The 21,001-nt window shown below is 42.5% G+C and overlaps 1 protein-coding gene across 9 annotated transcripts in view; it reads left to right on the top strand.

The window, feature by feature from the left end:
• The window catches only part of CNST (consortin, connexin sorting protein), a 115,417-nt gene extending 95,758 nt beyond the window's left edge, over positions 1-19,659 (top strand). For 5 of the 9 annotated variants that reach the window (XM_063790015.1, XM_016942059.4, XM_016942062.4 and 2 more), the window contains 2 exons: positions 1,159-1,294; positions 6,838-9,483. In XM_063790015.1, the coding sequence (XP_063646085.1) occupies positions 1,159-1,294; positions 6,838-7,043 (342 nt within the window). In that variant the 3' untranslated portion in view covers positions 7,044-9,483. Of the gene's footprint in view, positions 1-1,158; positions 1,480-4,277; positions 4,495-6,837; positions 9,484-19,437 lie in introns of those variants that run through there. The other 4 variants (XM_054674937.2, XM_054674914.2, XR_010149592.1 and 1 more) reach the window with 3 other exon arrangements.
• Positions 19,660-21,001: the final 1,342 nt, after the last annotated feature.

The following is a 21,001-nucleotide window of genomic DNA, read 5'->3' as shown; positions in this document are numbered from 1 at the left end:
ATAAAGGGGTGGGGTGGGTGTCTGAAGAGATATTAGGCAGCAGACTTTTTCTAGGAAAGGCCAAATTACTAATATTTTAGGCTCTATGATCTCTTAGAACCGCACAGTGCCATTGTAGCCCAGAAGCAGCTGTGCACAGTGTTCAGATGAATCGGCTCGGCTGTGTTCCAATTAAATCATATTCACAAAAGTAGGCAGCACTGGCCTTTGGCCTGTGGGCCATAGTTTGCCAACCTCTGCATACTAGAAAGTAATATGTCCCAGGCCGGGTGCGGTGGCTCACACCTGTAATCCCAGCACTTTGGGAGGCCAAGGCGGGCAGATCACTAGGTCAGGAGATCGAGACCATCCTGGCTAACTCGGTGAAACCCTGTCTCTACTGAAAATACAAAAAAATTAGCCGAGCATGGTGGCGGGCGCCTGTAGTCCCAGCTACTCGGGAGGCTGAGGCAGGAGAACGGCATGAACCCGGGAGGCAGAGATTGCAGTGAGTCGAGATCACGCCACTGCACTCCAGCCTGGGCGACAGAGCAAGACTCTGTCTCCAAAAAAAAAAAAAAAAAAATGTCCCTAGTAAACTGGCTCTGAGAGAAATTCTAGAAGTCCTTAAAATATTTTGAGCAGTAGAGCATTATTTAATAAATGCGTAGTTTCTCAGAGAAACTGAGGACAACACTTTAATGTTAAAAGCTTGGTATCTAAATATATTTTAAGTTTCATATGTTCATTTGTTTAAAATTGCTGATGAATGAAAAAAGCAGTGGAGGATTATAAGCATTTATTATAAAGCAAAACCCAGTGCTAATGACGAAGCAAAGAGGGGACTGTGAGTGATCATTTTACCGATAACAGGGAAGTTAAGCTACAAAGCAAGGTGTTCTGATTTCCAGTCGACTGAACACGTCATGCTGCCTGTCCCCGGAGTGAGTTCAGGGGTTAAAAAAGGAAACCAGGGTTTTGGACTTTTGTGTTTCTCAGTCATCTGCAGAGAAGTGAAAGTTTTATTCTGTTAGATTTTGATGATTGTTTTTTTTTCTATAGGAATTGGATACCCCTGTAATAAAAATTCAAATATCTGTTGAATTAGCCTTTTTATAGCTACATGTAGAGATGTCCCGCCTTAATAAAAGAGTTATAGGTTCTTATAATTTCTGACAGGTTGTTCCTACTGAAGGATTGGTCTCCATATTAAAGAAGAGGAATGATACTGTAGGAGATCATCCTGCCCAAATGCAACACAAACCATCTAAGCGAAGAGTGAGATTCCAAGAAATAGACGATAGCTTGGATCAAGGTAAACCGCTTGGCACTGTGGCTAGCAGGATAGATGCTCAGTGTTTGCTGAAAGGATGAGTTTGTGGATGATGTGATGTTTACTAACAGGATTTGTAAAAGACTGTGTCCGCCAGGCACGGTGGCTCACACCTGTAATCCCAGCACTTTAGGAGGCTCAGGCGGGCAGATCACTTGAAATCAGGAGTTCGAGACAAGCCTGACCAACATGACAAAACCCTGTGTCCACTAAAAATAGAAAAATTAGCGAGTGTGGGGGTACGCGCCTGTAATCCCAGCTACTCAGGAGACTGAAGCAGGAGAATCGCTTGAACCCGGGAGACAGGTTACAGTGAGCCAAGATCGTGCCACTGCACTTCAGCCTAGGTGGCAGAGCGAGGCTCCATCTCAAAAAATAAATATAAATAAGTAAATAAAAGAATATGTCAGTTTAGTTGCTTTATCTTCTAAGGGAGAAACATATAAAATCCAACTATCATCTTAAATCATTTCTAAATCTTTACTTGCTTAAATAAGTGAGCAAGCTGCAAAATTCAACCTGTGGCCTCCCTGTTCCATAGACAGTTAATGTTGAGAGCTTAGTTCAGTTTCCCTCTTTAGTACTTTTTGTGTGAGTCTGCTATTTTTGTCTTTTTTTTTTTTTTTTTTTTTTTTTTTAAGACGGTCTTGCTCTGTCACCCAGGCTGGAGTGCAGTGGCACAGTCTTGGCTCAATGCAACTTCTGTCTCCCAGGTTCAAGCAATTCTAGTGCCTTAGCCTCCTGAGTAGCTGGGATTACAGGTGAGCACCACTATGCCCAGCTAGTTTTTTTTTGTTTGTGTTTTTGTTTTTGTTTTTAGACAGAGTCTTGCTCTGTCACCCAGGCTGGAGTGCAGTGGCGCAAATCACTGCAACCTCAACCTCCACCTCCCAGGTTCAAGCAATTCTCCTGCCTCAGCCTCCTGAGTAGCTGGGCTTACAGGCATGTGCCACCACGCCCGGCTAATTTTTGTATTTTTAGTGGAGACGGGGTTTCACCATGTTCGTCAGGCTGGTCTCAAACTCCTAACCTCATGATCTGCCTGCCTTGGCCTCCCAAAGTGCTAGGATTACAGGCGTGAGCCACCGCACCAGGCCCTGGCTAGTTTTCTGTATTTTTAGTAGAGATGAGGTTTTGCCATGTTGGCCAGGCTAGTCTCGAACTCCTGGCTTCCAGTGATCCACCCACCTCGGCCTCCCAAAGTGCTGGGATTACAGGCATGAGCCACCATGCCCGGCTTGTCTTCTTTTCAGTGGACAATTAATACTCCTCCTTTATTGTGGAAAATATTTATGAATATTCTCTTCAGTGATTTCCTCTTCATTGATAGAAAAGAGTGTCTCTCCAGAGCAGCAGTTTAACACCATTGCTGCTGTTTGACTTCTTCGTCCTGGGCCTGTTAAACTTAAGGCCCTGACTTGGTCTAACATGAGGTGGTGAGTTTTGTAGTGAACAATGCTGCCTTTTATGGTTGCAAATACGTTTATCTAAGGTGTAAGTAAATAAGAGTAAACGGAAAGGTAACCCAGAACTGTCAGTAGGCTTCTCGTATTCATAAAACAACTGCATTGTTAAAATCACAGTGTAAATATTTAGGTGTGCTTTCTGGGTGTGACATAAGTGATAACAGTAGAGGTTTCTGCATTTTTACAATTAGAAAGCTGGTTAGGGGGCCTTAGAAACAATGTCCTAACCCTGATTTTACTTCTGCACCTTGCTTGTAACTCTCACAGTCTTCTCCAGATAAGGTGCTCGCTTCTGTTTGCACTGATTTGATCAAATCGTTCCTTAATAGGAGGAACCCCGGATTTGAAACTCACAGTCTGCATTTCACTTTGTAGCCACCTCATCTTAAACTAAGTCACTTACTTGTAGGAGACTGAGTTCCATCATCTTTAAAATAAGGAGAATAACATCTGCCTCTCTGTCCCTATTGAAAAGCGTGTCAGATAATATGTATAAATTCATTTTGAGAATTATAAAACTAAATGTAAATGTTGATTGTGTTGGTTTGTTCCTAAGCTCTGTGACTTACACGGTGTTTTCATAAACCTCACCTTCTGCCAAAATCTTCCTAGAAGGGCCTGTTCTTCCTCCTCTAAGCCAATGCTATCCCCTGGAAATTCATGTGAGGCACATGTATGATTTTAAACTTTGTAGTAGCCATGTTAAAGTGAAAAGAAACAGGTGAGGTGGATTTTATTTTTTATTTGATTTTATTTTTTTTGAGACGGGATCTCACTCTGTCGCCCGGCTGGAGTGCAGTGGTGCGATCTTGGCTCGCTGCAACCTCCGCCTCCCGAGTTCAAGCGATTCTTCTGCCTCAGCCTCCCAGGTAGCTGGGATTACAGGCATGTTCCCCCACGCCTGGCTAATTTTTGTACTTTTAGTAGAGACAGGGGGTTTCACCATGTTGGCCAGGCTGGTCTCGAACTCCTGACCTCAGGTGATCTGCCTGCCTCGGCCTCCCAAAGTGCTGGGATTACAGGCGTGAGCCACCGCACCTGGCCAGAATTTTAAGAATGTATTTTATTTAACCCAGTACATAAAAATTATTTCAAAATGTGATCTATATGAAAAAATTACTAGTGAAACATTTTACATCCTTTTTTTCACACTAAGTATTCAGAATCTGTGTTCATCGCCGCTCAGTTTGGACCAGCTACATGTCAAGTGCCCAACAGCCACCTGTGGCTCACATCGGACAGTACAGCTCAGACAGGTCTAGGACATATAAATAAAACAAACAGCATAGATGCTTTTACATATTTAAGCTATATTTAAATGTTTGGATTTGAATATATGATAATGAAGAAAAATACTTTAGGTTGTTAACATAGATGAAGTGGGGGGAGGAATCATGTTAAGAAAAGCAGGTAAGGCATGGTGCAGTGGCTCACACCTGTCATCCCAGCACTTGGGGAAGCCTCCTCCCAAGTCTTCCTCCTGGATCACTCGAGGCCAGGAGTTGGAGACCAGCCTGGGCAAACATGGCGAGACCTCATCTCTACAAAAAATACAGAAATTAGCAGGGCATGGTGGTGTGTGCACCTGTGGTCCCAGCTACTTGGGAGGCTGAGATGGGTGGATCGCTTGAGCCCAGGAGGTTGAGGCTGCAGTGAGTGTGGCCTGGTGACAGAGCACAACCCTATGTCTAAAAAAAAAAAAAAAGAAAGACAAGACTGAACTGTCCAAAAAAATACAGCATGATTAATATGATCCTATTTCTTCATTTATATAAAAGACATATTTTCATACATAGGTATAAACTATTTTAGACTGGGCGTGGTGGCTTATGCCTGTAATCCCAGCACTTTGGGAGGCCAAGGCGGGCAAATCACCTGAGGTCAGGAGTTTGAGACCAGCCTGGCCAATATGGTGAAACCCCATCTCTACAACAATACAAAAAGTAGCCAGGCATGATGGCAGGTGCCTGTAATCTCAGCTACCCAGGAGGCTGAGGCAGGAGAATTGCTAGAACCCAGGAGGCAGAGGTTGCAGTGAGCCAAGATCACACCATTGCACTCTAGCCTGGGCAACAAGAACAAGACTCTGTCTCAAAAAAAAAAAAAAAAACTATTTTAAAATGTAAATTTCAGAGCAAACAATTTTTTAATCCTATTTTGATGTAAGTCCTGAAATCATACGTGTTTGATCTAAAAGGAGACACACCAAATTTAACAGTGTTTACCTCTGGGGTGGGAAGGAAATATGATTGGGCAGGAGAAAAACGGATAGTCCCTTAGACTCTAAGATGCTTTTGGGGTTGCGTTTTTACAGGGAGAATATATTCATGTATTACTGCACAATGTTCTAAATAAAGTCTATTTGGTATCCATTAGGTTTTGTAAAATTTGTTTCTTGTAAAAATATATGCTAATTATGAAAAAAATCAGTTTAATAAAGTAAAAATTAAATCATGAGTCTTAGACATCCTTCAATGAAAGAACATATTAAATTTACTTCATTCTATTAAATACTTACATCATATTCCATTATATAAATGTCCCATAATTGTTTAACTCTTCCATTGTAACCAGAACCACTAAGTTATTCCCAGCCTTTTGTTATAACAAACCCTGCTGCAGTGAACAAGCTTGTATATATCATATTTGTTGTGCAGAACTGTAGCCTAATTCTTAAAGGTGGATTTGCTGGGATATGTTGGAACTATATGTCCCAGGTGGCCTGAGGCCGTCCTGGTTTACACCTGTTGTCCCGGAATTGCATTCAGTTAACACTGTCTTTTTTTCTTTTTTTTTTTTTTTTGAGAAGGAGTCTCGCCCTGTGGCGCAGGCTGGAGTGCAGTGGTGTGATCTCAGCTCACTGCAACCTCCGCCTCCCAGGTTCACGCCATTCTCCTGCCTCAGCCTCCTGAGTAGCTGAGACTATAGGCACCTGCCACCATGCCCAGCTAATTTTTTATATTTTTAGTAGAGACAGGGTTTCACCGTGTTAGCCAGGATGGTCTCGATCTCCTGACCTCGTGATCCGCCCGCCTTGGCCTCCCAAAGTGCTGGGATTACAGGCGTGAGCCACCACGCCCGGCCTTAACACTGTCTTTTACTCTCAAAATTGTCCAGTCTGTAGGATAAATTAATTTTAAATTTTAATAGATACTGCCAAATTACCTTCCAAAAAGGCATTCCTACACTTTAATCATGCTGCAGATCAGAAGACTTTTTGGTCTTTTTGAAATTAAAATTTTTTTTAAATTATGAATAATTAAGATATTTTTCAACCAAAGAATGATTGTTTTCTTCAATATAGAAAGATGCAAAAGAGGATCCCACCCAAAGGCATTTTTATTGTTTAATATTAAGTCGACTTTGCTCTCAGGTAGTCCCATTATGTGAACCCCAAGGGTCTTAGAACAGCCAGGCTCTACTGTGGACTGTCAAATAATGCTGTCAGGGTGGGCATGCTGGCTCACACCTGTAATCCCAGTACTTCGAGAGGCCATGACATGAAGATAACTTGAGGCCAGGAGTTCAAGACCACCCTCTGCAGCATAGTGAGACCCCATCTCTACCAAAAAATAAAAAATAAATAGCCAGGCATGGTGGCACAGGCCTGTAGTCCTAGTTGCTCAGGAGGCTGAGGCAGGAGGACTACCTGAGCCCAGGTGTCAGGGCTGCAGTGAGCCAAGATCTTGCCACTGCACTTCAGCCAGGGTGACAAAGTGAGACCCTGTCTCTAAAAAACAAACAAAAATGAATGAATTCATTAATGCGTGCTATGAGCACGTGAGCTGTTTTTCTTCTTCTCATGGAGTGATTCTGTCCATTGTATAAATGAGCTAGTTTTAATTTTAGCTTGTACAAGCTCCACAAGTCTGAATCTTCTTGGTATTTAATAGGTAGGTCTTTGTAGAGTCATTAGCAGCATGAGTTTTCTGTCAATACTTCCCATCCATGGAGGACCAACAGTAGAAATGTGTAGTTATCTTAATTAGTGAAAAGACAGCAGATGCTAAGATTTCCATTTCGGTGACAATGTAACCTCACTCTTTCTCATGTTTGCAGATGAAGTTGGAGGTGGCTCCTGTATTTTGCTGGTCTTGCTGTGCATAGCAACGGTTTTCCTCAGTGTTGGAGGAACTGCATTATACTGCACTTTCGGTGACATGGAGTCACCTGTTTGTACTGACTTTGCAGACAACATGGACTTCTATTACACTAAGTTACTGCAGGGAGTGGCAGAACTGAAGCACTGGATCTACCTCTCCTAGCAGCATTCCAGACACAGACATGCTGGCAGTGAGAGTGAAAGGCGGGAGACTTTCTAAACAGTTTTTCTTTCAGGAATTCTGTAGCATTCCCCTTCCCTCTGTTAGGAACCAAGGACATCAGAAATAGCAACTTTAAGTGGCAAGCCGGAGGAACTCTGTTAGAATAATCCACACAGTGAGGCAAATATCGATCTAAGCATTGTGGATGGAAGGAATGGTCTTTGGAGAGAGCATATCCATCTCCTCCTCACTGCCTCCTAATGTCATGAGGTACACTGAGCAGAATTAAACAGGGTAGTCTTAACCACACTATTTTTAGCTACCTTGTCAAGCTAATGGTTAAAGAACACTTTTGGTTTACACTTGTTGGGTCATAGAAGTTGCTTTCTGCCATCACGCAATAAGTTTGTGTGTAATCAGAAGGAGTTACCTTATGGTTTCAGTGTCGTTCTTTAGTTAACTTGGGAGCTGTGTAATTTAGGCTTTGCGTATTATTTCACTTCTGTTCTCCACTTATGAAGTGATTGTGTGTTCGCGTGTGTGTGCGCGTGCGCATATGCTTCCGGCAGTTAACATAAGCAAATACCCAACATCACAAAGATGATCTTTCTTCTTTTAACTTGATGATGATGTGCAGGCACAAATCTTTGGAGAAGGCTTAACTGTGGAATAGATGAATTCTAGAACTCTTGACCCTGCAACGAGAAACTGTGACAGATCTGTGTCAATTAACTTCATTAGCCAGAAATTAATCACAGGCCTAGAGACAAAAGAAAAAGCTCCCCTGAGTCTCAGGCAACAGTTTTGTCACGGATGCAAAGCTTCCTGAAATCATGAATGCTGGACTCAGTTTGGCAAACGCTTACACCTATTATGTTCTGAGATTCTGAGAACCAGAATGCAAACTTAAGTAAGATACAGTTCCTACTGTAGGTGTTTTAATCCTGGTCTTATATAGAATAAACCAGTACTTTGCTGAGTGAAATCACCATATAGAATTCAGTATTAACAGATCATGCATTCAGATGCTTGAATGTGCATTCTTGTTGTGGGCTTGATTTAGATCCTATTGCGGGGTCATTACGTGAAAATTCAATCATACCTTCCATAGACAAATGTCTGATTTTTGTTTAAATCTGTCCGTTAGGTGGCCTTTCCTTATCTAAGGTGTAGTGGTCTAACATTTAGGAAGCCTTGCTTTGACTTTATCAGGCAGCATTAAAAAAACAAAAAACAAAAAAAACCCAAACATGAATTATAGTTTTTTAGCAAGTGATCATTATTTCCTGTTTTCTGTTAGGATCATTTGAAAGAAAAAGGGAGAACTTACTTTCTAGTTGTTACTGGCTGGCACAGTACCTCCCTTTGTGTTTCTGCTTATTTATTTAGATTATGTGAATCTTAAAGGGCTTTTTATATCAGTTGAAAGTGTGTTACTGCGCATGCATTTGGTTATTCCAGTGCTAGATATTTAATTACTGTGTACTTAGTGTTTTGATTTTCTATAATTTCAGTTCCGCGTGTTTTTACACTTGTTTATTTTAAATTGATGTTTCATTTTCACTTATAATACTGTTTGACTTGTCTCTATCATGTCACCATAAACTGTAATATTTTCAAGGGTTATAGATCAAAGATATTTATTTAGAAATGTACAAGATAATGAAATTTAGATTCCTTATACTTAAGGCTGATTTTATTAGAAGATTATTTTAATGTTCTATTATAAATTTTAAGAATTTGTATTCAAATTGTATGTAAAATATGTAAAATGTTGACGGTACTATATTAAGTGGTTCTATAAAAGCTATTCACAAGTTCTACTGTGACGGACATCCTCATCATAGACAAACCTCCTCTGTTTTATCCTCAATTTCTAGTTACAGAAATTTGGTGATGCTTATTTTTGCCAATTTTATGTCAAAATAAGTTAAAACTTCCCGCCTGTTCACCTCTTGGGTCTCTATCCTGTGTAACCTCTGGTGTAGTATTTGCCCATAGGCAACCAGAGCCACTTCCTCTGAACCCAACATCTCCTGGGGACCTTTGCAGCAAGAGGAAAGCACTGAGACAATAGCTTGCTAAGCAGGGGCCCAGTGGTGTCTCAGAGAAACCGTGGGTGTCCTCGCCACTTCCCAGGGAGGGTGAGGTGAGCTCGGGAACATAACGATGTTTTGACTTACAATAGGCATGAAATCGCAACCAGAAAAATTAGGGCAGTTTTTAAAAATGTCATAGTTATCTATTGCATGAACTGGAGTAATTCCACCTGGTGGTGAAAGGATTGTTATTTCACACATGAAAAATTCATCCAGTTTTACTAAAATGTAATTTTTTCTGTCATTTGAAAGTACTGACAACTATTTGTAACTAATCTTCCTTAAGAACTGTATTTGAGGGTATCAAATCAAGCTTGTAATTTAAAATCTATACCAACAAAGTGTCTCAGAGAGTTTATTTGAACCATTGGGTGCTGAGAAAAAACTGCTTTAAAGTGAAACTTTGATTTCAGAAGTTGATCTGGCCCTACGGGTAGAGAGTCATCTACTTTGGGGAGACTAATAGGTCCTTAGGTAGCGGCTCTTCTGCTTTAAAATACCCCCCCATCTGCTGACAGTAGCTGAGAATTATTCTAAACATTCATTCTTTTAGATTTAAAAATAAACATCTTCTGGAGGATTTAAGATTTGAAGGGGGCCTTATTTTGTTTTTTTGTTTTGTTCTATTTTGTTTTTTCGCCCCGTCGCCCAGGCTCGAGTGCAGTGGCGCAGTGTCTGCCAACTGCAACGTCCGCCTCACAGGTTCAAGTGATCCTCGTGCCTCAGCCTCCCAAGTAGCCAGGATTACAGACCTGCGCCACCGCGCCCGGCTGATCTTTGTATTTTTTGTAGAGACGGCGGTTTCATTGGCCAAGCTGGTCTCGACTCCCAACCTCAGGTGATCGCCCGCCTCAGCCTCCCAAAGTGCTGGGATTACAGGCGTGAGCCACCGCCCTCGGCCCACGGGCCTTATTTGAAGGACTTACGTGAAGTGGGTTTTGCTGGAGTGCCGGGAGGATATGGGGTAGGAGTGGCAGGGACGGAGAAAGGTGGGAAAGGACACAGAAATCCTTTAGCTGTTCACCTGCTTTGCTGAAGGTGGCCTTGAGGCATTTACTCCCAATCCAAAGAGAGGCTGAATTTTTCCCTTCTGCTGACATGAACTGCGTAACTGTCCGTTTCTTTGGGCTCGCTGTGGTGTACAGTTTTGTGCAGTGTGTGTGGTGTTTACACATTTTTTCATTTGATGCTGAGATTAGTAAATACACATCCTTCCAATCCAGATCTTACAACTCCCAAATCCGTCATAGTTTCTATACTGCCCTGTTGCCTCTATCTTCAAAAAGACTAAGAGTGATTCGAGGATTTATGGCACAAATTCTAGTGCCATCTGCTGTTTTAACAACCCCAAAGATAAACATTTATTGAGCCTCCTGTCCTAACCCTATACAAGCTACAGTAGGTTAGAAATTTCCTTAAGGAATTTTTGTACTATTTCAATCTCCCTGGGTTTAGGCTACTGAGAGAAAAGCTGCGGTAACCAATAGGTACCCGTTCTCTTCTCCCTGGTCAAAGAAGAGTTGCTTCCAAACTCACCTTTTTCTCGATTCCCGTGAGATCAGTGCAGAACTATGAGCAACAGCGTTTATCACTGTCTTTACCTTGGCAAACGCTTGAATGCCTGCCGTGTGCCTAGCACTGAGCCGGGTGCTGGGGCCCCAGACACAAGAAATGGTACCAGCTTCAGGAATTAGCATCTGCTGAGGGAAACATATTTGTGCAGAGGGAATAAAAAGGAAGAACCTGGGAACGTGCTACTCACAGGGGTGGGAAACAGAGTTTCCCTGGTGTGTCACACACTATTAGATGCTACTCACGGGGGTGGGAACCAGAGCTCCCCTGGTGTGTCACACACTATTAGATGCTACTCACAAGGGTGGGAACCAGAGCTTCCCTGGTGTGTCACACACTATTAGATGCTACTCACAAGGGTGGGAACCAGAGCTTCCCTGGTGTGTCACACACTATTAGATGCTACTCACAGGGGTGGGGACCAGAGCTTCCCTGGTGTGTGTCACACACTATTAGATGGTAGTCACGGGGGTGGGAACCAGAGCTTCCCTGGTGTGTCACACACTATTAGATGCTACTCACGGGGGTGGGAACCAGAGCTCCCCTGGTGTGTCACACACTATTAGATGCTAGTCACGGGGGTGGAAACCAGAGCTTCCCTAGTGTGTCACACACTATTAGATGGTAGTCACGGGGGTGGGAACCAGAGCTTCCCTGGTGTGTCACACACTATTAGATGCTAGTCACGGGGGTGGAAACCAGAGCTTCCTTGGTGTGTCACACACTATTAGATGGTACTCACGGGGGTGGGAACCAGAGCTTCCCTGGTGTGTCACACACTATTAGATGGTACTCACGGGGGTGGGAACCAGAGCTTCCCTAGTGTATCACACAGTATTAGATGGTAGTCATGGGGTTGGGGAACCAGAGCTTCCCTGGTGTGTCACACACTATTAGATGCTACTCACGGGGGTGGAAACCAGAGCTTCCCTAGTGTGTCACACACTATTAGATGGTAGTCACGGGGGTGGGGACCAGAGCTTCCCTGGTGTGTCACACACTATTAGATGCTAGTCACGGGGGTGGAAACCAGAGCTTCCCTAGTGTGTCACACACTATTAGATGGTAGTCACGGGGGTGGGAACCAGAGCTTCCCTGGTGTGTCACACACTATTAGATGCTAGTCACGGGGGTGGAAACCAGAGCTTCCTTGGTGTGTCACACACTATTAGATGGTACTCACGGGGGTGGGAACCAGAGCTTCCCTGGTGTGTCACACACTATTAGATGGTACTCACGGGGGTGGGAACCAGAGCTTCCCTAGTGTATCACACAGTATTAGATGGTAGTCATGGGGTTGGGGAACCAGAGCTTCCCTGGTGTGTCACACACTATTAGATGGTAGTCACGGGGGTGGGAACCAGAGCTTCCCTAGTGTGTCACACACTATTAGATGCTACTCACGGGAGTGGGAACCAGAGCTTCCCTAGTGTGCGTCACACACTGTTAGAAATCCGAGGACAATTCTATCTAGGCCACCTGCATAGCAACTTGATAGGAATCTTGATGGATTTTTTCTCACAGCCAAGGTCTAGTAATTATTATCTAGTAATTATTGCTTTTCACTTCTAGTTAGCACATGTGACATGAATGGCTGGCAGGTTTTCCAGCAGTGGAAAGCTTTTCTGCAAGAGCCTTCCTCAAAACTGAGAAGCTGAATTTCCGTGAATTGAAAACCTTCTTACAAAGAAAACTCCTGTCCCAGATGGCATCACCAGTAAATTCTGTCTTTCATTTAAGCAAGAATAATACCCATCCTACAAAATACTCTTAGAAAGAGAGAGACAATATTTGCAAATTCACTTTATGAGACCAGAATTACCCTGATACCAAAATCAAACGAAGACAGTAAGAAAAAAACCTAACACCAGTATCACACCCTAACCCTAACCCTAACCCTATGAATTTAGACGCACAAGTCCTTACCAAAATAGTACATCAAATCTGAAGGTGTAAAATGGGTAACGCACTGTCACGGCCACGTGAGATCTGACCCAGGAATGCGGTGTTGGTTTAATATTCACAAATCACTCTACTCAATTCATTCACCGTTTTAACAAACTGAAATAAAGACCATATCATATCAAAAAGCACGTTAAATCCGTACACTGTTTATGATTAAAAACTCCGCAAACTAGAACTGTAAGTGAACTTTTCAACTTGATAAAGTGCATTTATGAAGACTCACAGCTAATATTAAATACTTAATGGAGAAAGACTAAACATTTTCTTCCTATGATCGGGAATAAGGAAAGGGCACTTTTTTTTTTTTTTTGAGATTGAATCTCACTTTGTCACCCAGGCTGGGGTGCAGTGGCGCCATCTCGGCTCACTGCAAGCTCTGCCTCCCAGGTTCAAGCGATTCTCCTGCCTCAGCCTCCTGAGTCGCTGGGACTACAGACGCCCGCCTCCACGCCCAGCTAATTTTTGGATTTTTAGTAGAGACGGGGTTTCACCATATTGGCCAGGCTGGTCTCGAAGTCCTGACCTTGTGATCCACCCGCCTGGGCCTCCCAAAGTGCTGGGATTACAGGCGTGAGCCCCTGCGCCCGGCCAGAAAGGGCAGTTATATTCAGCTTTGTACTGGAAGTCCTATAGCAAGAAAAAGAAAGAAAAGCCATTCCGATTAGAAAAAAATAAAACTTTTTGCAAATGACATGATTGTTTATAAATAAAGAGAATCCGAAGGAATCTACAAAATGCTACTAGAACTAGTGAGTTTAGCAAGGCCACAGGATACAAGGTCAGTATACAGAAAACAGTGTTTGTGAATACTAGCAATGGATAATTGGAAAACGAAATTTCAAATTCATGAATAAATGAAATTTATTTCACTTACAATAGCTTATAAATTGGAATGCTTATACATTTAACAAAGTACGTGCAAACCTGCACACTGAAATCTATAAAATATTACTGAAAGAAATGGAGAACTAAATAACTGAGAGATATAGTCTGTTCATGGATTGGAAGACGGAATATTGTTAAGATGTTAGTTCTCCCCAAATTGATCCATAGATCTAACACTATTCCAATCAAAATTTCAGTACTTTTTTAAATAAGTTAACAGGTTCTGTTCCCAGTTACTCTGGAGGCTAGGGCAGGAGGATCACTTGAGCCCAGGAGTTCAAGACTGGCCTACACTGCATAGTGAAATACTGTCTAAGAAACGCAGAGAGAAATAAATTAACAGTTTAAAAATTTAAAATTTGGGGCCTGGCACGGTGGCTCACACCTGTAATCCCAGCACTTTGGGAGGCCAAGGCGGGCAGATCACGAGGTCGGGAGGTCGAGACCATCCTGGCTAACACAGTGAAACCCCGTCTCTACTAAAGAAAATCCAAAAAAAAAATAGCCAGGCGTGGTGGCGGGTGCCTGTAGTCCCAGCTACTCGGGAGGCTGAGGCAGGAGAATGGCGTGAACCCGGGAGGCAGAGTTTGCTGTGAGCCGAGATCGTGCCACTGCACTCCAGCCTGGGCAACAGAGCGAGACTCTGTCTCAAAAAAAAAAAAAAAAAAGAAAAGAAAATTCAAAATTTGTGTGGAGATGCAAGTGACCTAGCAGATAGCCAGTGAAATTGTTAGAAAGAACAAAACGGGAGGACTTACACTTCCTGATTTTAAGACTGAATTAATGCTGCAGGCCAAGTATGGTGGATTATGCCTATAATCCAAGCACTTAGGGAGGCTGTGGCAGGAGGACCACTGGAGCCCAGGAGTACAAGGTTACAGTGAGCTATGATTGTGCCGCTGCACTCCAGGCTGGGTGACAGAAAGAGACCCTGTCTCAAAAGAAACAAAAAGAGACATGGAATCACCAATAATTAGTTGAGACGCTGAAATTTTTCTAAATTTTCAATGATAAAAAACAAATTTGAGTCAACCATGTTAGAGGAATTATCTTTTCATTATCCCAATAGAAAGTGATATTGGATAATCATTGTCTTATGAAAAAGTGATCAAAGAGTATGCAGCCAAAAAATATATCATAGAGCTCTCAGTATTGATACTAATAAGTAATTTTTCTGGATTTTGTGATATTTATGGTTTTTTTCTTCAGCTTTTAAAAAATTGTAATTTGAGGCTGGGTGTGATGCTCACACTTGTAATTCCAGCACTTTGGGAGGTTGAGGCAGGAAGATCACTTGAGCCCATGAGTTCCAGACTGCAGTGAACTATGATCACACCACTACACTCCAGCCTGTGTAACAGCAAGACCCTGTCTCAAAAGAAAAGGAAAGAAAAAAGGGAAGAAATAAAATGATTATCTCAATAGATACAGAAAAGGCCTTTAACATTCTTTCATGATTAAAAGCAAAACTCTCAGTAAACTAGGAATAGAAGAACTTCCTCAGCATAATAAAAGGCATTTATGACAAACCTGCAGCTAACATCATAGTGTTAAAAAGACTAAAATCTTCACCCTTCAATCAGGAACAAGACAAGGATGCTTACCTTCCCACTGCTATTCAACATAGTCCTGGAAGTTCTAACCAGAGGAATTAGACAAGAAAAATGTAAAAGGCATCTGCTGTCATTTTAATGTGTCCCCCAAAAAGCTTGTGTTAGAAATTTCATCTCCAATATGGTAGTGCTGGGAGGTGTTTAGGTCTTAAGGGCCCCAACTTCATGAACGAATTAATGCCAATTATAAAAGGTCTTGAGTCTGCAAAATTGAACTCTTGCTCTCTCTCACCTTTTCTTTGCCCTTCCACCACGGGATGATGCAGCCAGAAGCCAGACGCCAGCCCCTCAATCGTGGACTTCCCAGGCTCCAGAACTACGAGCCAATAAATTTCTGTTTGTTATAAAATACCCAGTTTGTGGTATACTGTTAGAGCAGCACAAAACAGACTAAGATGGCATCCAAATTGGAGAGAAAGAAGTAACACTGTTCACAGATGACACGTTCCTATATACAGAAAGACCCAAAAATTCACAAGAAAGCTACGAAAGCTACTCTAGCTGGTAAATGAATTCAGCAAAGTTGCAGGGTACAAGATAAATACACAAAAAAACAGTTGTTTCTATATACCAGCAATTAACAATCCAAAAAAGATATTAAGAAGTCAATTCCAATTACCATCACATCTAAAAGAATAAAATACCTAGGAATAGATGTAGCCAAGGAGGTGAAAGACTTGTACATTAAAAACTACAAGGCTGAGTGTGGTGGCTCACGCGTGTAATCCCAGCACGTTGGGAGGCCAAGGTGGGCGGATCACCTGCGGTCGGGGGTTCAAGACCAGCCTGGCCAACACGGAGAAAGCCCATGTCTACTAAAAAAAAAAAAATACAAAATTAGCCCGGTGTGGTAGCATGTGCCTGTAGTCCCAGCTACTTGGGAGGCTGAGGCAGAAGAGTTGCTTGAACCTGGGAGGCAGAGGTTGCAGTGAGCCGAGATTGTGCCATTGCACTCCAGCCTGGACAACAAGAGCGAAACTCCGTCTCAAAAAAAAAAAACAAAAACAAAACTACAAAACTTTTGTCAACAACTGATGTGATACCTTGGTTCTTGTCTTCTTGGTGTAAAAGAATTTAAACAAGAGACACACAACAAAAGAAGTGCAGTGTAATGTATGCAAAAAAAAAAAAAGAATATTTTGAAAGTTGGGTGCAGAATAGACGGTACACCCTGAGAGAGAGAAAATTCAGGGCGGGCTGCTCCTGAGGGCGAGACAGCAAAGACGGGCACTAGGGAGGCTCCTTGACGAGAGTCTTCCTTGATTATTCATAAGGAGATGGGAAGAGGTGTTGCTAGGAAGCGTGTTTTGGGTGGTCTGGGTGCACAGCAGCTGCACATGCTTGTTCGTACATCACATGTCTCATTAGCATCTCAATCTCCACTCAGGAGTGTGTGTTTTACTATTATAATGGGCAAAGGGTCAGTTTGAGGGCAGATAAAATCAAAATGCACTTGCCCTCTAGAAGGGAAAGTCCCTACTGAAGATAGCTTTGCTTGAATGAGCTCAATTGCAGTGTGAATGCTGAGGCTTATTGTATTGATTGTGCGGTCACCAGGGCTGCTGCATCCCAAGAACATGGCCACTTCCTTGACTGCCTTCCTCTCCTGCCTCACTCTGATGAAAGGAGACTAGAAGCAGTGGAAAGCTAACCCATGTTTATGCACAGAAAGACAGTATTGTTAAGATGTCAGTACCATCCAATGTACAGGTTCAATGTGATCCCTATCAAAATTCCAACAGCCTCTTAGTGCAAGAATGGAAAAGTCAGTTTTCAAATGTATATGGCACTACAAGAGGACCCCGATAGCCAAAACCACCTTGAAAAAGTTGGGGGACTCACACTTCCCAATTTCAAAACTTTCTGTAGAGATACATTAGCCAAATCAGTGTGGTACTGCTATAAGGATAGACGTATAGACCAGTGGAATAGAAGTGACACTCCAGAAATAAACCCACACGTCTTTGGCCAGTTTATTTTTTGTGGGTATGACAAGTCTGATCAACGACCTAAATACAAGCTAAATCCATAAAACTCTGAAGAAAACATAAAAATGAATCTCCATAAATGTGGATTTGGCAGTGTATTCTTAGCTATGACACCAAAAGCATGAATAATAATACACAGGTAAATTACATGTCATCAAGGTTTTTTAACGGTGCATTAAAGAACATTATCAAGAAAATGAAAAGACGACCCAAAGAATGGGAAGGAGTATTTGCAAATTACATAATAATAAGGTTTATGAAGAACTTACTCAACAAAAAGGTAAACATATACAGAGTCATGAAGAGTATATGAAGAGCTTCCTCAACAAAAAGACAAACAAATAATGAGCAAAGGACTTAATTACACATTTATTCCAAGAAGATACACAAATGGCCAATAACACATGACAAGATGCTCAACGTCATTGGTCATGAGGAAAATACAAATCCAAACCACAATGAGAATAATGAAATGATACATACTACAGCATGAGTGAATCTTGAAAAGATGTTACGCTATCTGAAATAAGCCAGATACAAATATCGTATGATTTAACTTACAGGAAATATCTATCATAGGCAAAATCAAAGAAACAAAATGTAAATTAGAGGTTACCAGAGGCTGGACGAACAAGGAAACGGGGAGTTACCACTTGTTAGAGTGTTTCTGTTTGGGATGATAAAAAATTTTAGAAAACAGATGGTGGTGATGGAGGGTTGCATGATGTTGAATGTACTTAATGCCACGGAGTTGTACACTGAAAAATGGTGAAAATGGCAAATTTTATGTTACGTGTATTTTAACACACACACAGACTGACACTACTGTTGGTGAGGACATGGAACAAATGATCACAGACAGCTAGTGGGAGTATGAAATGATACGCCCACTTTGGAAAACAGTTTGGCAGTTTCTTTTTTGGGGGCTGGAGGGTGGGGGTGGTGGAGTCTCGCTCTGTCTCCCAGGCTGGAGTGAGTGGTACGATCTCGGCTCACTGCAAGCTCCGCCTCCCGGGTTCAAGCGATTCTCGTGCCTCAGCCTCCCCAGTAGCTGGGATTACAGGCACCCACCACCATGCCTGGCTAATTTTTTGTGTTTTTAGTAGAGATGGGGTTTCGCCATGTTGGCTAGGGCTGGTGTTGAACTCCTGACCTCGGGTGATTTGCCTGCCTGAGCCTCCCATAGTGCTGGGATTACAGGCATGAGCCACCATGCCCAGCTGACAGTTTCTTTTTTTTTTTTTTTTGAGACAGAATCTCGCTCTGTCTCCTAGGCTGGAGTGCAGTGGTGCGATCTCGGCTCACTGCAAGCTCCGCTTCCCAGGTTCATGCTATTCTCCTGCCTCAGCCTCCTGAGTAGCTGGGACTACAGGCGCCCGCCACCATGCCCGGTTAATTTTTTTGTATTTTTAGTAGAGACGGGATTTCACCGTGTTAGCCAGGACGGTCTCCATCTTCTGACCTCGTGATCTGCCCGCCTCCACCTCCCAAAGTGCTGGGATTACAGCACCGGGCCCGGCCAGTTTCTTTCTTTCTTTTTTTGTTTTTTTTTTTTTGAGACAGAGTCTCGTTCTGTCACCCAGGCTGGAGTTCAGTGGTGCAGTCTTGGTTCACTGCAACCTCCGTCTCCCGGGTTCTCCTGCCTCAGCCTCGTGAGTAGCTGGGACTGCAGGTGCGTACCACCATGCCTGGCTAATTTTTGTATTTTTAGTAGAGATGGGGTTTCAACATGTTGGTCAGGCTGGTCTCGAACTCCTGACCTTGTGTTCTGCCCGCCTTGGCCTCCCAAAGTGCTGGGATTACAGGCTTGAGCCACCACGCCCGGCTGACAGTTTCTTATAAAGCTAAATATGCATCTATTGCATGACCCAGCAATTCCACAGCTAGATTTTTACCTAAGAGAGATGACAACGTGTCCACACAAATGTTCACAGCAGCTTTATCCATAACAGCCAAAAAATGGAAACACTCCAATATCCATCACCGATACAAGAGGCTACTTACTATTCAGCAACAAAAAAGAACGATCTATGGATACATAAGTGACATAGATGGATCTCAAAGTAGTTTTTCTGGGTGAAAGAAGCCAGAAGCAACAGAGTACACATCACATGTTTCCATTTATCTAAAGTTTTAGGAAATGCAAACCAATCCATAGCAACAGAAACAGATCGGTGTTTCTCTGAGGGGCAAAGGATGGAGGGAGGATGAATATACATCTTTCAAAACTCATTGAGTTACATACTTTATTTTTTATTTTTCTTTTTTTCAGAATCACTTGGATTTGGAGAGCTGCGCACTTTAAATGAATGCAGTTATGTACATAAGTCATACCTCAATAAAATTGTTAAAAATATGTTCAGGCCAGGCGCGGTGGCTCACGCCTATAATCTCAGCACTTCGGGAGGCCGAGCCAGGTGGATCATCTGAGGTCAGGAGTTCCAGACCAGCCTGACAAACATAATGAAGCCCCATCTCTACTAAAAATACAAAAACAAATTAGCCAGGCATGGTGGTGCATGCCTGTAATCCCAGCTACTTGGGAGGCTGAGGCAGGAGAATCACTTGAACCCAGGAGGCGGAGGTTGCAGTGAGTCGAGATCTCACCATTGCACTCCAGCCTGGGCAACAAGAGCAAAATTCTGTCTCAAAAAAAAAAAGTATATACACATGTGTGTGTATATATATATATATATATATACTTGGAATATATATTTGGAATATATATATATTTTTGGAATTTTATATATGTGGAATATATATATGTTCAGTTTGCAGCCTTATGGGATCTCAAAGTAATATATGATGGCCAAGGGAACCCCTACTGTATGACAGAATATCTTATTTCCTTTCACTGTTTTTGCTTAGTTGGGTTAGAAAAAAAATTTTGGCGACCTCCAAGTACCAGCCCTCATTTGTGTAAGACCTAACTGCTCAACTAGCTACTTACATAGTGTTGCAATCCTCTTATTTTTCTTTATTTCAGTCTTAAGTCTGTCCACTACTTTTAGATCCTTCTAGTTTCTTCTGAAATGTTGAGATGGCAATTTAAAACCATGCTTTTTTTCTACTTGATGTGGCAGTCCAAATTCCAAATCCAATCTAATTATAGACGTTCTGTAAGGACAACCTGATCTCCCTCTGGCCGGAATGCATTGATCAAAAGTGAGGTTTCATGATTTTATTGCTTTTCTTAATTGCCTGGGATCAAGGGTCAGGAAGGAGATAGGCACTTAGGGAGTGGAGGCAGCTGACATCATCCATCAGAATGACGACAGCCCGTAAATGGCTGGTTCTTATTTTCCAAGTACAAGGTTGAGGGTTGGCAAAATCTCTACTAAACAAAGAAGAAGAAACTCTTTGCCTAAGCTTCCAATCTGCATAGGAACTTGGTCCTAAAGGGACTGTAATGTAAATAATCTTTCCCCCCACCTCTCCTCCCCACCCCCACCCCCAACCATTTCTTTTTCTTTTTTTTTCTTAAGTGGGAAAACCTAAATTATTGGGATAGGAATAGTAGTTGAGCCAACTCTGGAGAGGAGCCTTTTGTCATATAGGGTGGTTTTCTGGTACGTAAGAGCCGGAGCGGGGAAGCAGTCCTGCAGTCCTAGGGCTGGAATCTTGATGATTCCACATCAACTAGGTGTGCAGCCTCCACTCTGGACTCCAGTTTCCTCATCTGTACAATCTCTTTTTTTTTTTTTTTTTTGAGACAGAGTCTTGCTCTGTTGCCCAGGCTGGAATACAGTGGTGCGATCTCAGCTCACTGCAACCTCCGCCTCCCGGATTCAAACGATTCTCCTGCCTCAGCCTCTTAAATAGCTGGGATTACAGGC

This window comes from Pan troglodytes, chromosome 1, assembly GCF_028858775.2.
Source record: "Pan troglodytes isolate AG18354 chromosome 1, NHGRI_mPanTro3-v2.0_pri, whole genome shotgun sequence".
NCBI classification, from domain to species: Eukaryota; Metazoa; Chordata; class Mammalia; order Primates; family Hominidae; genus Pan; species Pan troglodytes.
The sequence above is the reverse complement of the archived record's forward strand: the minus strand, read 5'-3'. Positions and strand labels throughout refer to the sequence as shown.